The 13458-nt window shown below is 40.8% G+C and overlaps 2 protein-coding genes across 2 annotated transcripts; both read left to right on the top strand.

Annotated features, from left to right (window-relative positions):
- The first annotated feature begins 4216 nt into the window (after positions 1 to 4216).
- sfrp2 (secreted frizzled-related protein 2) lies at positions 4217 to 7742 on the top strand. Its single transcript, XM_072384808.1, has 3 exons — positions 4217 to 4863; positions 5142 to 5222; positions 5956 to 7742. The coding sequence occupies exons 1-3, from the start codon at positions 4362 to 4364 to the stop codon at positions 6258 to 6260; spliced, it is 888 nt and encodes a 295-aa protein (XP_072240909.1). The 5' UTR covers positions 4217 to 4361; the 3' UTR covers positions 6261 to 7742.
- Positions 7743 to 10355: 2613 nt separating this feature from the next.
- On the top strand, positions 10356 to 13174 carry tnip2 (TNFAIP3 interacting protein 2). The gene is made up of 6 exons (XM_072384807.1): positions 10356 to 11030; positions 11430 to 11732; positions 11852 to 11941; positions 12079 to 12342; positions 12517 to 12633; positions 12741 to 13174. Exons 1-6 carry the CDS (start codon positions 10722 to 10724, stop codon positions 13026 to 13028), a joined length of 1371 nt encoding a protein of 456 aa, XP_072240908.1. The 5' UTR covers positions 10356 to 10721; the 3' UTR covers positions 13029 to 13174.
- Positions 13175 to 13458: the final 284 nt, after the last annotated feature.

The following is a 13458-nucleotide window of genomic DNA, read 5'->3' as shown; positions in this document are numbered from 1 at the left end:
AAGATAACATCATAGACTCGCTCTCGCTCTAATGAATTAGCTTGTTGTAACCTGTTTGTAATTTCTGTAAGTTTTGCTTGTTCACGAAGTTTGTTTTCACTTGGTCAAAACACCGGTTGTTGCATAGCTACATTTAAAGACTCAACAGGTTATTTCAATTTTAAGATATTGGGGTTTGAACTTGTTATCCAAATGAGTTATCTCGTGTGAAGTGATTGATAATTAAGTCTGTTTTAGAGCTGGTAGGCAAATTTAAAAACCTTTGAATGGAGTCAGGACAGTTGCTTCTCCTTAGTACTATGTCAATGCTAAGTGAAGCTAACACCAGCTCCCTGCTGCTATTTTAATGACATAAAAATAAGGTAGATCATTTAACCTAACCATCAGAAGGAAAAACAAACAAAAGAAAATATGTATATATATCCAAATATTCTTGAACCCTCCATTTACAACTTTTGTTCAGTTCTCTGTGCGATTGGATTGGATTGGGTTAAGACTTGGTCTTGGTCTATGTGTTCCACATCTGCTCTGAGACCCCATGCGGAGGCCATTAGACCTGTACAATAGCAACATCAGTTACACTGAGCAGGCACAATCTATAGTCTATGACTGCAGAGCCCTAACAAGATTAATTCCTCTTGGATGGGACAAACTTCCTAAAATGTCAGTGTGGAAAGGGAAAGGGAGCAATTGAAGTTAACAAGCTCATTAGTGGACTTCAAGACAATGTTCAGAGTTGTATATCTGATTCTGAGCTTGCAGTGGGTCCATGGAAGACAAATTAGTGCAAGAGGAACTTTTCTCATAGTGAACAACTTAAAATTCCTTATTTCATCTGGCCACCTACACCATCTTTGTGAAGGTGTGGCAGACTGTAGTCCATATTGGCTAAGTCAAGCATTCTCAATCCAAGATTGTGTCACACTTTCAGATCTGGCCATTACATAGTGCAGACATGTACAAGAGGTTTCAGATTACTAATGATGAATGGAAAGCTACCTTGATTCAATATGTTTGTTACTGATTTTCAGAGCATGTTTATGACACTGAGCTCTCTGCTCATTTTCCTCCTTTGAAGACATGAATCTCAAGAGACGGCAGGGTTGGGGTTTTTTTGTTGTTGTTATCGTTGTTTAGTTTTGTTGCAAAAGTTAGTTATTGAAGTGGGAATGAGTCATGCATTTATTGGAATTTTTTTCCCCACAGATAAATACAGCAAGATGGTACATGCAGCTTTGAGACTACATTAAATGTTCAGCATTATGAAAAAGACACAGTCTTATGCAGCAGTCCATGGACGTCAGTAGTACGCTGAAACTAGCTCCTTATGCCTTAGCTCCATAGAAAATCACTGGATCAATTTGTTGATTGTTTAATCAATAAGAAAAGAAACCATCACCAGATCTATCACTTCATTCACAGTACTCTGATTCATCATAGTTGGAGAGTCTGTTTGCATGGAAATAGCAACAATAAGAAAACAGGCCTTTTCACAAACGAGGTATTGGTTTACATTATGTTTCTCATACACAGAAAGAACTTTTAGGAACACTTCATAAACAGATTCCTCAAAGCATTTCCACTGTGGCTTGGCTTTCGTTTGTACTTCCACTATATCCTGTGCCTGTCTTTGACAGGGGTCTAGCCCTCGATTCTCTATGAAAATGGAGAAGGAAATGGGTGGAGCATTGCTCAGGGAAGAGAGTAAAAGGGTTACTGGGCTACAGATGGACCAGTGGGTATGACCAGCCGTGTCTCATTTTCACACAGAGTTGTAATGAGAACCTGCTGGGGTGATGTTAAGCACAGGCCTGAGATCAGTTTACGCCTTTCCCCGAACCTCTGACCTTAACTGTCTGTGAGACTGTATTGATGATAGAGTGAGCATGTCACAGAGGAAAAAAAGAAAAGGAAAAACAGCCCTCAATTTTTCTTTGTGTTCCAATCGTAATTATCCCTATTTGGAATCAAGTTACCATGTACAGCCATTTTTAAAAGACGAGATGTTCTGCATGCATCTCTGTAACTGCTTTATCTCATATTTTACATATGTGATACATCAGTGGAAACCACAGATCCATTTGCATATCCAGGCCAAAAGTGCATATTCAGTTGGCTGCAGAATGAGCGTGTGACTTGTCACACTACAATACAGTCAAGCCAGCTGACCTATTCCTCAGATTAAGAGTCCAGCTGAAGGTTCACAGGAGGCTTTAGTCCTTAAATGGTTGTCCAAGTGTTTCTACAGACACGAACAGACTGAAGTCACTTTGAAGTAAAGAGGGTAAGGGGGTTTGAGTTAGTCGATCAAGGAAAACTCAAATTTTTTCCCCACACCGAAAACAGTTATAATTTCTTCATGCAGTTAATCTTGATAGATTTGATAGATAAAAAGAGACATTTCACCCAAGTTGTAAACATTGTTTTGGGCAGTTTTCACCTGAACTATTTTCTACCTAAGTGTTCAGAACATTTTCCTTGTAATATCTTGAGTGGGGAAACGTTTCTGGGTGGATATTTTATTGTCAGAAGTTTAAATTGGTTCAAATGAACTCAAAGTAGGAGGATTGAGGTTTTTTTTTTTCATTTCAGCTGTTGTCAACAAGTGTGACCAAAATTCAGTAATCATTTTGTTGTAAAAAAGACTGGGTATACATTAATGGAGAGTTATTTATAGATTCTGGACAACAATAGTGCTCCATAACGGTGATAATACTTATTAGTATTTCCAGATCATTGCTGGCTGTTGTGTTTCCAGATGATTTATTTTGGAAACTGCAACATCCAGATAATGTCTATTCAGGTAAATCATTCAAGCTCCATAGAAATGATCCAGGCAGACCTGGATTCCAGTTCAAGCACAGATACTTCTTGTTATTTGTATCAGTACTTAAAAAAAAAGTAGAAAGTAGATTAATTTGAAAGGCAGTCCTAATTTGCAGTCCTAAAAACACCAGTGACTGGCAGCTTTTCTGTCTCTTTGAGTGAACCGATTCTAAAGTGAGCTATGTATTTGAGAGTCACTAGTCAGTAATGTATACTCATTTATCAATAAGATATTTAAATGAATTTAGACTTCTAAAAGGATATTTACTACATCTGTAGGGTGCAGCACTTCAATCACAAATCACTACAAATGTGCTTGTGGTTTCTGCCTTGATTTTGTAAGGAAAGAAAAACAACTGAGGTGGGAGCTCTATAAACTTTATAATGTTCGATTCAGAACATATAAACTATCGTTTTTTTTCTGTTTAAATATTTTTTCACACTTTACCTAAAACAAGTGACTTATGAGCTTTTTGAATGATTGCAAGTGTTGCTGAATGAAGGGGGCCACGAGTAGTGGCATTATACCAATGTATAATAAAAACGATGTATTTTGCACCTTGGATTACTTTTAAGGTTAATGAATGTTCATGAGTGCACTGCTGCTGTGAAAAAATAAAAGAATTAGGAAAACAAATAAAGTCATTTTTTAATATACCAGAATAGAAGCAGCTGATATCTGTTCAAGTAAAAGTAACGAAAGTCACCAAGGATAATTGGTAAAATATCTGTCTGTAATTTGGGTGAACTGACCCTTTCAGCAAGAAATTCCACATGTCTTACATTGAGGTCTGAGCCTGAGAAGGACCCCACTGTTGTATGCAGCTCATGGGGGTCTGAGAGCAGATACGAGCCAGAGCTGCAGTGCTCGAGGAGGGGGGCAGATTTGGTTTCACCCCTGGGTGTGCTGGGTGGAGGTCTGCTTCTCACACCAGGGCAAGCCATATTTCTTCACCATGTGGTATGAACCTGCAGACCTGCCCAGAGGATTTCACCACTCTTAATGATGGAAAATTAACGCTTCACTGAACTGAGCTAAATGCCCCTACTGACATTCCCAAACTATTTACAGCGCGGCTTGAAAAACAGCTAGCTGAGGGATCACTCGAGGTATATTTCTGCTGATTTAGGCGTAGGCTAATGAGGAAAGCCTGTCAGCCAGATTCTGTTATGATTCCATGCAGTGCTGGAGACCAGAAACTGAGAGAAGCTGTCAAGAAAACGACTGGTGATAAAATACTGTGAACCACAATTAGAAATGATTATGTGTCTCAGACCCAGAGGAGCAGCTTGGGAGAATTTGGGTTTTCTTTGCCAGAGAAGACAAATTTGTCCACAAGGTTCACCTGACATCAGGAAACTCGTGCTGAATGAAGAAGTCTTTGCGCACAAACTAGACTCCTCCCAGACATGTCTGGAAGAAAACCTCTAGTTAACAGCAGGAGCCGGCCACTGACAGACGCTACATCAACGCTAGCTGATGCTCAACAAAGCCCGATTAAGCCTATATTTTACAACTTTTACGCACAGACAAAATGAGAGTCTTTATTTCGGCTGTGGCAGTGTTGTGTGTGCTATCAATACCCTGCATGGAAGCCATCCATGGACTGTACAACTTTGGCCAGCATGATTTATTCTACAAAAAGAACAACTGCAAGCAAATTCCAGCTAACCTCCTTCTTTGTAATGATATAGAATACACGGAGATGCGCCTCCCGAACCTACTCGGACACGAAACCATGAATGAGGTTCTGCAGCAAGCTTCGTCTTGGATCCCTCTTGTGCATAAGAAGTGTCACCCAGACACAAGAAAGTTCCTTTGCTCTCTTTTCGCTCCCGTCTGTCTGGACGATTTGGATGAGCCCATACAGCCGTGCAGGTCGCTGTGTGAAAGCGTCAAGCGTGGTTGCGCGCCCGTTATGTCCGCGTTTGGCTTTCCGTGGCCAAAGATGTTGGACTGCGACCGTTTCCCACTCGACAACGACCTATGCATACCGCCTGCAGGAATCGAGAACGTTGTGCCAGTCACCAGAGAGGGTAAGGTTTACTTAAACTCTTATTTGAGATCGTTTACACGATCCGAATCATGCGCGTAATGGCCAAATGCACTTAGGTGACACTTCACCTGAGAAATATTTGACTCTTCATAAAATGCATGCATTTACAGCATCATTTTCTATTGAGCGCAAACAGTTTCTTTCGTTTCTGATCATAGGGTTTCTGTGTGTCCTTCAAAAATGACATTGTGTGTTCAATTATAGCAGATATAAATGATCTACCTTAACCATATTCATTTTGTCTAATTTCTCTTTTAGTACCCAGGGTGTGCGATGCTTGCAAAGAAACAGATGAAAATGACAACGAAATTGTTGACAACATTTGCAAGAATGACTTCGGTAAGTTCCCCAGCTTTATTAGAGCAGTAGTAAGTACAGGGGACCCAAGAGGACATCAAGGGAGGTTCAAGGGAATTTAAAGCAGCATGAGAATAAACTTAACTGCTAAACTTGCCCTAGTTATTAGAAAAACTTAAAAAGAGTGTCTATTGTGGCTTTTATCTCCCTCAAACCAAACCACGATCGTCATAAACGCATCTCAGATGGTCATTGTGGAAACGTTGCTTCTCTCTCAACCCAGTTGTCAGAGAAAAAAGTTAGTATTTTACTCTTCTAGAAGTCTTCTAGAGTCTTAAAGAGTCTTAAAGTTTCTCAGCAAATGTTCAGGCAACGTGCACGAGTGCACATTAGAAGGCTGGAGGGTTGGTGGTGGAATAAGTCACAGGACTTTTCTTAACACTTGGGTCTGACTCTTGGAAGTTTCATTCTAACCTGCTCTGCAGTGTCCTCACCTGGTTTAGACACCAAACCAACATGTTTGGTTTTAGCACTGAGACTGCTTTGTTGGGATGAAGATGGTGGTTTCGTTTAACATGTCCATCAACACCCTGTTCATTCTTGTCAAATTGCCAGTTGGTTTATCTGACAAGATGAGGATTACACTGTGCTCTTTATCCCTCAGAAACACTGAGAAGATACCTGTTTCCAAAATTTCATAATGCCAACATTTCATTCCATTGACTGCGCTGATTCTCTATTCTTTACTCTCTCCATTTCCTGCACGCATTTCAAGCTCTGAAAATCAAAGTCAAGGAGATCTCATATATCAACGGCGATACCAAAATAGTGCCAGAGAACAAGAGCAAGACCATCTATATGATGAATGGCGTGACCGAGCGCGACCTGCGGAAGACGGTGCTGTGGCTGAGGGATGGATTGCAGTGCATCTGTGAGGAGATGAATGACATCAACGCCGCCTACCTGGTCATGGGCCAGAAGATGGATGGCCATCTGGTCATCACCTCGCTGAAGCGCTGGCAGAAGGGACAGCGTGAGTTTAAGAGAATCTCACGCAGCATTCGGAAAATGCAGTGTTAGGAAGGACAGGGGAAAAGAAACTGCATGTCAGTGTTGAGGATCAAGTTACGTTTGTTGAACCTTTCAAACTGACACACAGCTTACAGCTATGGGTTATATGTTCTGCTCTACAGTGCAGCTAAGCTGTCTCCCAGAGGACACAGCATTATGTTTCCTCCATTAGATTATTGTTGAATTTTAAAGGAAAAAAATATATAAAATGAGGCACATATGGGTGTAAAACATGTGATAGAAACAAAACAAGTTTATTTTGCTTTAAAGCTATGATGCACGTGGACTTACAGGTGTTTGTATCAATCTAACCATGGACAGCTAAATAATATTTTTGAAAGTTCAGTCACTGTCTCCAATTAATTTTGCGTGGAGCAGATGCCCTCTAGTGGACAGTTTTGAGAATTTCTTTATTTTTTTGGAGCAGTAATAATAATCTGAATGAATGCTTTTCTCACAAATAGTTGGGGTGACACTGAAAGTATGACAATTCAAAAAGATTAATGCCACAACACATACTTATATTTTAGCATTACATACATAAACTAGGTTGTAGAGATAGTTTAAGTTCACTTCCACAAATTTTCAATGAAGCACAGTATAGTCACTGAAGATTTTGCCCCACCAAATGGTCGAGCAGGTTAAGCTCAGCTGATGTTTACGGTGCAGAGGAATAACAAATGAAATGGTTGGATTGAAAACAAGCTGAGCTTTGAGACCTGGATTAAAAATGACTGACTTGCATAATAATTGGCAGATGTGGCCTCGTCTTGCATGAAGGTGGAGTTTTTCAACCTCAAATAGACACTTTTTATTTTTTTCCTCTGGTCCTCGTGTCTCTAGATCTTTTTTGTTTTTGCAGAATGAAGTTCCATTCAAAAGTTCCATCGAAAAACAACTTTACATTAACAGAGTCACAGGTGTGGACAGTTTGAGATTGTAATAATAAAGTATTTCCAGCTTTAAGAAAGTCAATCCCGCAGACATAAAAACTGATTCAATGAGCATGGCGCACAGTGAGTAAAGATGTGATGCCTGTGTGAGTGTTATGTCATTTTCTAATAATATTTGTGTTTTTATATTCCTTCTGTTTTCTCAAGCAAAAATGAGAGATAGCTGGCTATATTCTCTTCCTGTTCTACACTTTAATATTCATGGTAAACCTTTTGTAAGTGAGCAACTGCATACTTTTCTACCACCATATGATAAAACTAATATTTTTCTACTCCAGGCGTTCATTTAAACTTTTGTTTTTTGATTGACCTCTTTATTGTGTTCAAGTAAAGAATTTGGTTTGTAGGGGTAAACTGCAGATATTTGATTTTTGGTCAGTTATGTTTTGATGAGCAGTAACTTGGTAAGTAATCATGAGATTGTGTGTATGTTTGCTATAGTATGTAAAGTATTTTTAGAAGTACTACAGTGTAAATATCAAATACTGTCATTTATTCTTGTATAAAGCTTTGCACAATTAAAAGCTGCCAACAACAAGCTTCAGATATGTGTCTGTGTTCAGAGTAAATGGGAATTTGGTTAAATCCTTATGGCCATAGTTATAAGATGGAATTGGAAATAAGCTGAACAATATGTGCCACTGGATACACACTGTCATCTAGTGGAATTCACTGGTAAAATGTGGCTATAGAGGAGGTCCAGCTGCCATTCAACGAATGGACGGGTCACCAGTCCATCACAGGGCCACTCAAAGACAAATGAGATAAACAACCATGCACACTCACAAAAAGGAAGAGTCACCAATTAACCTAGCATGCATGTTTTTGGACTGTAGCAGGAAGCCGGAGAACCTGCGTATGTCCAAGGGAGAACACGCAAATGCCACAAACCAATTCAAACCAGGAAACCCTGCAGCTGTGAGGCGATGATGCTCATCACCGCACCACCGTGCAGCCCAAAGAGGAAGTAGTTAGTCCTGAAAACATTTGGTCAATGAAACAAATACCAAAACAGGCTCTTGTTGTGTTTGCTCATAAATTGTCCAATTTTACCCTTCATTTTTCAACCATGAAGTCTATAAAAACCTTACAACTTCCAGAAATTCTGATTATTTTCACAGTGTGAGCATATAGACTAATCATCCATTTATCCCAGTTGTCGGAGGCCAGAAGAAGTGGTCCCTCCTGGACAAATCGCCAGTCCATCACAGGGCCATATTCAGTGTTTATTCCCTTAATACCAGCACGCACTTCAACCATTAATATAAAATAACCATTAATTCAAGCGATCATTCATGTCATTTAAAATGATAATAATCAGACAAATATACAGAAACAGTCTGAGAAACAAATTCCCAACTTTTACTTGAGAACATTTTCATTTGATTATCACCACTCTGAGCTCATTTTTCCCTCACTTATTGTTTCAGCCTCTGAACAAAGCACTTATAAGGTCTGTCCACTGACTGGATCCAGTTAAAGATGTTTTACTGTTGTCCTCAAGGCGTAGGGAGTACCACACACTTGAAACTAAGTGGTTGATCACACTGACAGATGTAAACAAAAATTATGTGAAACCAGATAAAAAAAAAGAGAGTGAGGGGAGTTGTAAAAAGACTTGGGCTTAAAATATTCACGCTGACCGTTACAAATACCCTACAGTGAAGTTAGCTGATTAAAGGATGTCACTGTATGCAGAATGATTTGGTTTATCAGTGGCAGCCCCTCCCATATAGATTCCTCAGACTTTGTACCTTGATCTATGCCATTACAACCTTCTTATTTCAGATGGCTTTTAATACCCAGTAGTATGATGACACTTTTATCTTATCTTATTCAATTTTGTTGTATTTTATTGCTCTCCCTGTTATTTTATTGTTTTTTACTTATTTTTTTCTTTATGTATTATCTGCTGTAAAGCACTTTGGTACACCAAAATGGATTGTTGTAAAGGGCTGTATAAATAAAGTTAATTTACATTTACATTATAACAGCTGCCACATGACTGCCATGTGAGTCTAATGACTCACCTCCTCATTCCATTCATTGTCTGTCACAGTGTGTTTGGTGTTGAAATACCTGGGACTCCCCACTGAGCCTATGTTCACAAGTAAACTGTTCTTGCTGTCTAGCATTTAGACTGAAAGCAATGGAGCTCATCCAGTGCGCCTCCAGTGACAACTATAACTCTGCATTTTGTATCAAACTCTGTCAAATGGCAAATCCTTCAAATCCAAAACAAAGTTCATATTATAGGAGTGTGACAAAAGACTCAAAAACTGTGGAAGTTGTGGACACATTTTATGTTGCGTTTTGTTTTGTAGAGGTTGTTTTGTGTTACTTTGTGGCAGACCACCAACCTTAATTTTTAAGACCAAAATCTAGACCAAACTGGAAAAGTGAATAATTTATGATGTCTTTATTGTGCATTGGTGCAGTCATCTGTTGTGTTAATAATTAACCATACAAGGGGTCACAATCAGTGATGGTAAGATCAGATGTTATTGGACCGACATGTTTATTGTTCATTTGTTTGGGAAATAAAGGCAGTGCTACCTGCAAAGAGTCAGTAAACTGAAGTGATGGCCAGGATCAAGAGGAGCCATATCATGCGCTGTCAAACCACACCATGCAATCAGTCATTACAACAATCACACGGTCACTGGTGTGGTCCTAACTGCACAATTGAAGCTACTCAAAGGACACAGTAAATTGCATAATAACGAAGAGAAGAATCCGATGCATTTAGGTTGTGGGAAAAACTCAAAACGGTAAAAAAGACTGAACTATGAGGGGAATTTGCAATGACACTGACTGTTCTGATGTGACGTGTAGGGGGCGGGAAATGAAGAAACTCTGTAAATTACGTTGGGAAGTTGATATGCTTTGAATTAGCATTGTCTGATAATCCTTACGCTATAGGTTTTACAGAAATTCCTTCAGTTGAAAACCCCGGCACGTTTTAGGTGGAATGATACTAATTTAATCCAGATGTAGTTTTTTTTTCTTTTTTAAAAAGAGAAACCTATTGTAGGAATAATCATGTTAACGGCAAGCTACTCCTTTAGAGAACCGCCCCTAATTTATAGAGGTCGAATTTACGATGCTCTTGAAGGCAGCAGTAGTATCTAAAAAAAAAAAAAAGAAAAAAAAGAAATTGGGTGTCGTTGCTGGGATTTGGCAACCTAAACCAAATAGATGTGTTATTATGCTTGTGTTTATGCAAACTATCTTTTTGAGTCAAAAGCCAGACAAACTCCGCTTTACCAAGTCACTCGGCACTGAACCTTTGAAAGGTGGCAGTCACAGCTCCGTTTTGACGCAGAACAAAAAAGTACGCGGGGAAGTTCCCTAGGAAATCCCCCAAGACCTTCGGGGATATTATTCACTGATGCGCCAAATCTCCGGCAGAATTTACCTTCTCACTGTATTTCACAAAGACACGGACCAGGGGCAGAGGCGTCAAATGCTGGATTATTAACTCACTGCTCTGTCTGTCAAATCGACGAAACCTGCAATGGATAACGCCAGTATAAACACGGATACCGACGTGCGTAAGGACAAAATGCGGAGTTACGGCATGCTGAACACTCTGTATCACGAGACGCGACAGGAAATAGAGCTTCTTGGCAAACAAATCTTCATCAAGGACAACATCATTGCAGATTTAAAAGCCAGGCTGGGAAAACACGAAATGGTCTATGTGACGGTGGGAGATAACGAGTCTATGGTCAATGGTCCGTCCAAGTCTTTGGTGGAAAACCTGGTCAAAGAAATGTGCAAACAGAGGCATGATCTGGAGTTCAAGGCAGCCCGACAATCGGAGGTAAAATGGGATGAAATGCAGCAGATTTGTGTGTGAACCTGCATCCCGGAGGTGTATGGTGTCAAAAGTCTGTCTCAAGTGTGTAGTTCCCTCACAAGTTTCTGACAAGAGCTATCAGTGATGATAAAAGTCGATTTGTGTATAAATGTGAGTTTTTGACTCTGCTTGACCTAATGGTATTATGTTCTGTAGTGTATTCACTTAGAATAGTTGAAAACGTGTTGAGGAATATCCTCTGAGACGCATAAAGACAAATAGTCATGAGAGCAAATATTAGTGGCAGCTCTGACCATAACACATAATATTCTTGTTGCATTTCCGATGTGCAAAAATCCCCAGATGCTTGTACATTTCCAGCTGTTGTGGTCTTGCTATTCATCGCTTGCTTTTTTGTCCCAGGAGATTCAGAGGCTCAGTGTGCAGCTCAAAGAGCTGGAGGTGGAGCTGGAGAGCGTCAGGTGTCAGCCAGACCACGAGAAGGACCAGGAGATCCACAGGCTGAGGTTGGCCTTGGAGGAGAGGCAGCAGGCCGAGGCCACCCGGACCGTCCTCTGCTCGTCCCTGGCTGAGGAGGCCGACCAGCTGCGGAGCCAACTCGGGGCCACTGTGAAGGTGTGCCAGGGGCTGTTGGCCAGACTGGACACGGACAAGAATGGGGGAGGAGAGGTGAAGGAGATGGCTCAGCACCAAAAGGCTACGGAGGTACGTAGTGCCTCAGGAGCAGTATATTTCTTTGAGCTTAAATCTTCACAAACTGTGTCCTTACTTCTCCTTTTGAGGAGAATCCTGCTGTAATTTCTCATCCAAAATTCTTTTTACAGACGCTAGAGTCCTCTGACATGAGTGCTGTGAAATCCCAAATCCGTCAGCTTCAGGAGGAGAACGAACAGCTAAAGCAGCGTGTGGCTTATGTGAGTGTTCACTTATAGAAGAACATGTTACGACAATATTGCTTTTGTTTGATTTTTATGTTTTTTTTTTATTGGAGGTTCATTGATAAAACACGAGCTGAATAGTGAATTGTTCTTTTTTTTTTTTTTTTTTAAAGGTACAGAGCCTGAACTCTCAGTGGCAGAAGTATGACTCTAGCAGGGAGGACTACATCCGAGGTTTATGTCAGAGGCTGAAGGAGAGCACTGGGATGGGCCTGATGCCTGTAATGAGCTCTGTTAACACAGGGTTGCTTCATCAAGAAATTTCCAGACTCAACACCTTACTGGAGGAGAAAATAACGGAGTGCGCCAGGCTAGATAGAGAAGTTGAGGAAATAAGGCGACAAGGCCAAGAGCGAATCCAGACACTGGAGCAGCAGGTTGGTGCTCCATCATTATTGTGGTGCCTCTCTTCATTCTGTATGTAAGGCACCCTGAGATGACTTTTTTGTGTATGTCTTGGCTTAACGTAAATGAAATCAAACTGAATAGAATTTGACTTTGTACGGACACATAAAAACGAAGACTAAAGATTATGTCTGTTCCCTCCCAAGGTTCTCATCTATACAGACGACTTTAAGTCGGAGCGTGCCGACAGAGAGCGAGCGCAGGGTCAGATCGAAGACCTGAAGGAGCAGATTTCCAAGTTAAAACAGCAGCTACACAAGCAGGTGAGGCGGCAGCCCATCGGTTTGGTGGATGAGAGCATCTATAGAAGCATCTGCTTCCTTTTGTCACTTGCCTTATGTGTGGCTTAACAGATTTTTCTGCCTCACAGCAGGGAGCGGGCAGGGAGAGCAGAGACGTGGTTCCCGTGTGTCACGTGCACATAGGACACAGGATCACCTCGAGGCGAAATAAGGAATCGTCAGAGCCGCTGGTTAGGACCCCTGCTGAGAGACAGCAGCAGCCTGCGGCGGCGGTGGTCTCCACAGCAGCACCGAGCTCGGCCTGGAATGAATACCCGGGTCAGTCAGAGCTACAGTGCCCGCAGTGTCTTGCCAGGTTCAACGACACACAGGCCGCAGACTACCTGAACCATTGTGAAGAGTGTGCTCGGCTATAAACGGAATTTGGAAATGACAAGTGAACTCTTACGGTTATTGAACACTGAAGACCACACTACGATGCAGGAAAAAAAAAACCCTGGGTGGAGATACCAATTCAGAGATGCTTGACTACAAACGAAACAACTTGAGATGTTTTTTTTTTTTTTTTTAACAAAATGACGCAAAGCCCAAAGTTTCCCTCTCGCAAGAGAAACTAGTTCATTTAGACTTTCTGAGTCTGAGTCTGATCGCTCTGCGTCACAAATCTGAGAGTTCTCCTGTGGCATTGTAGGAGATTATGGTGGTCGGGGGAGAGGACGCCAATGCAATATACCAAATATTATATACCTCAGTGTGTCAAATAACAAACCCGTTGCACTTTCTTGACATTTAGCCAAAAACTAATCGTAGGATCTTACGATTAAGAGATTAATAATGCATAAGCTT

This window comes from Leuresthes tenuis, unplaced genomic scaffold (assembly GCF_036924035.1).
Source record: "Leuresthes tenuis unplaced genomic scaffold, fLeuTen1.0.hap1 SCAF_4, whole genome shotgun sequence".
Lineage (NCBI taxonomy): Eukaryota > Metazoa > Chordata > Actinopteri > Atheriniformes > Atherinopsidae > Leuresthes > Leuresthes tenuis.
This window is presented reverse-complemented; position numbering and strand designations above follow the sequence as displayed.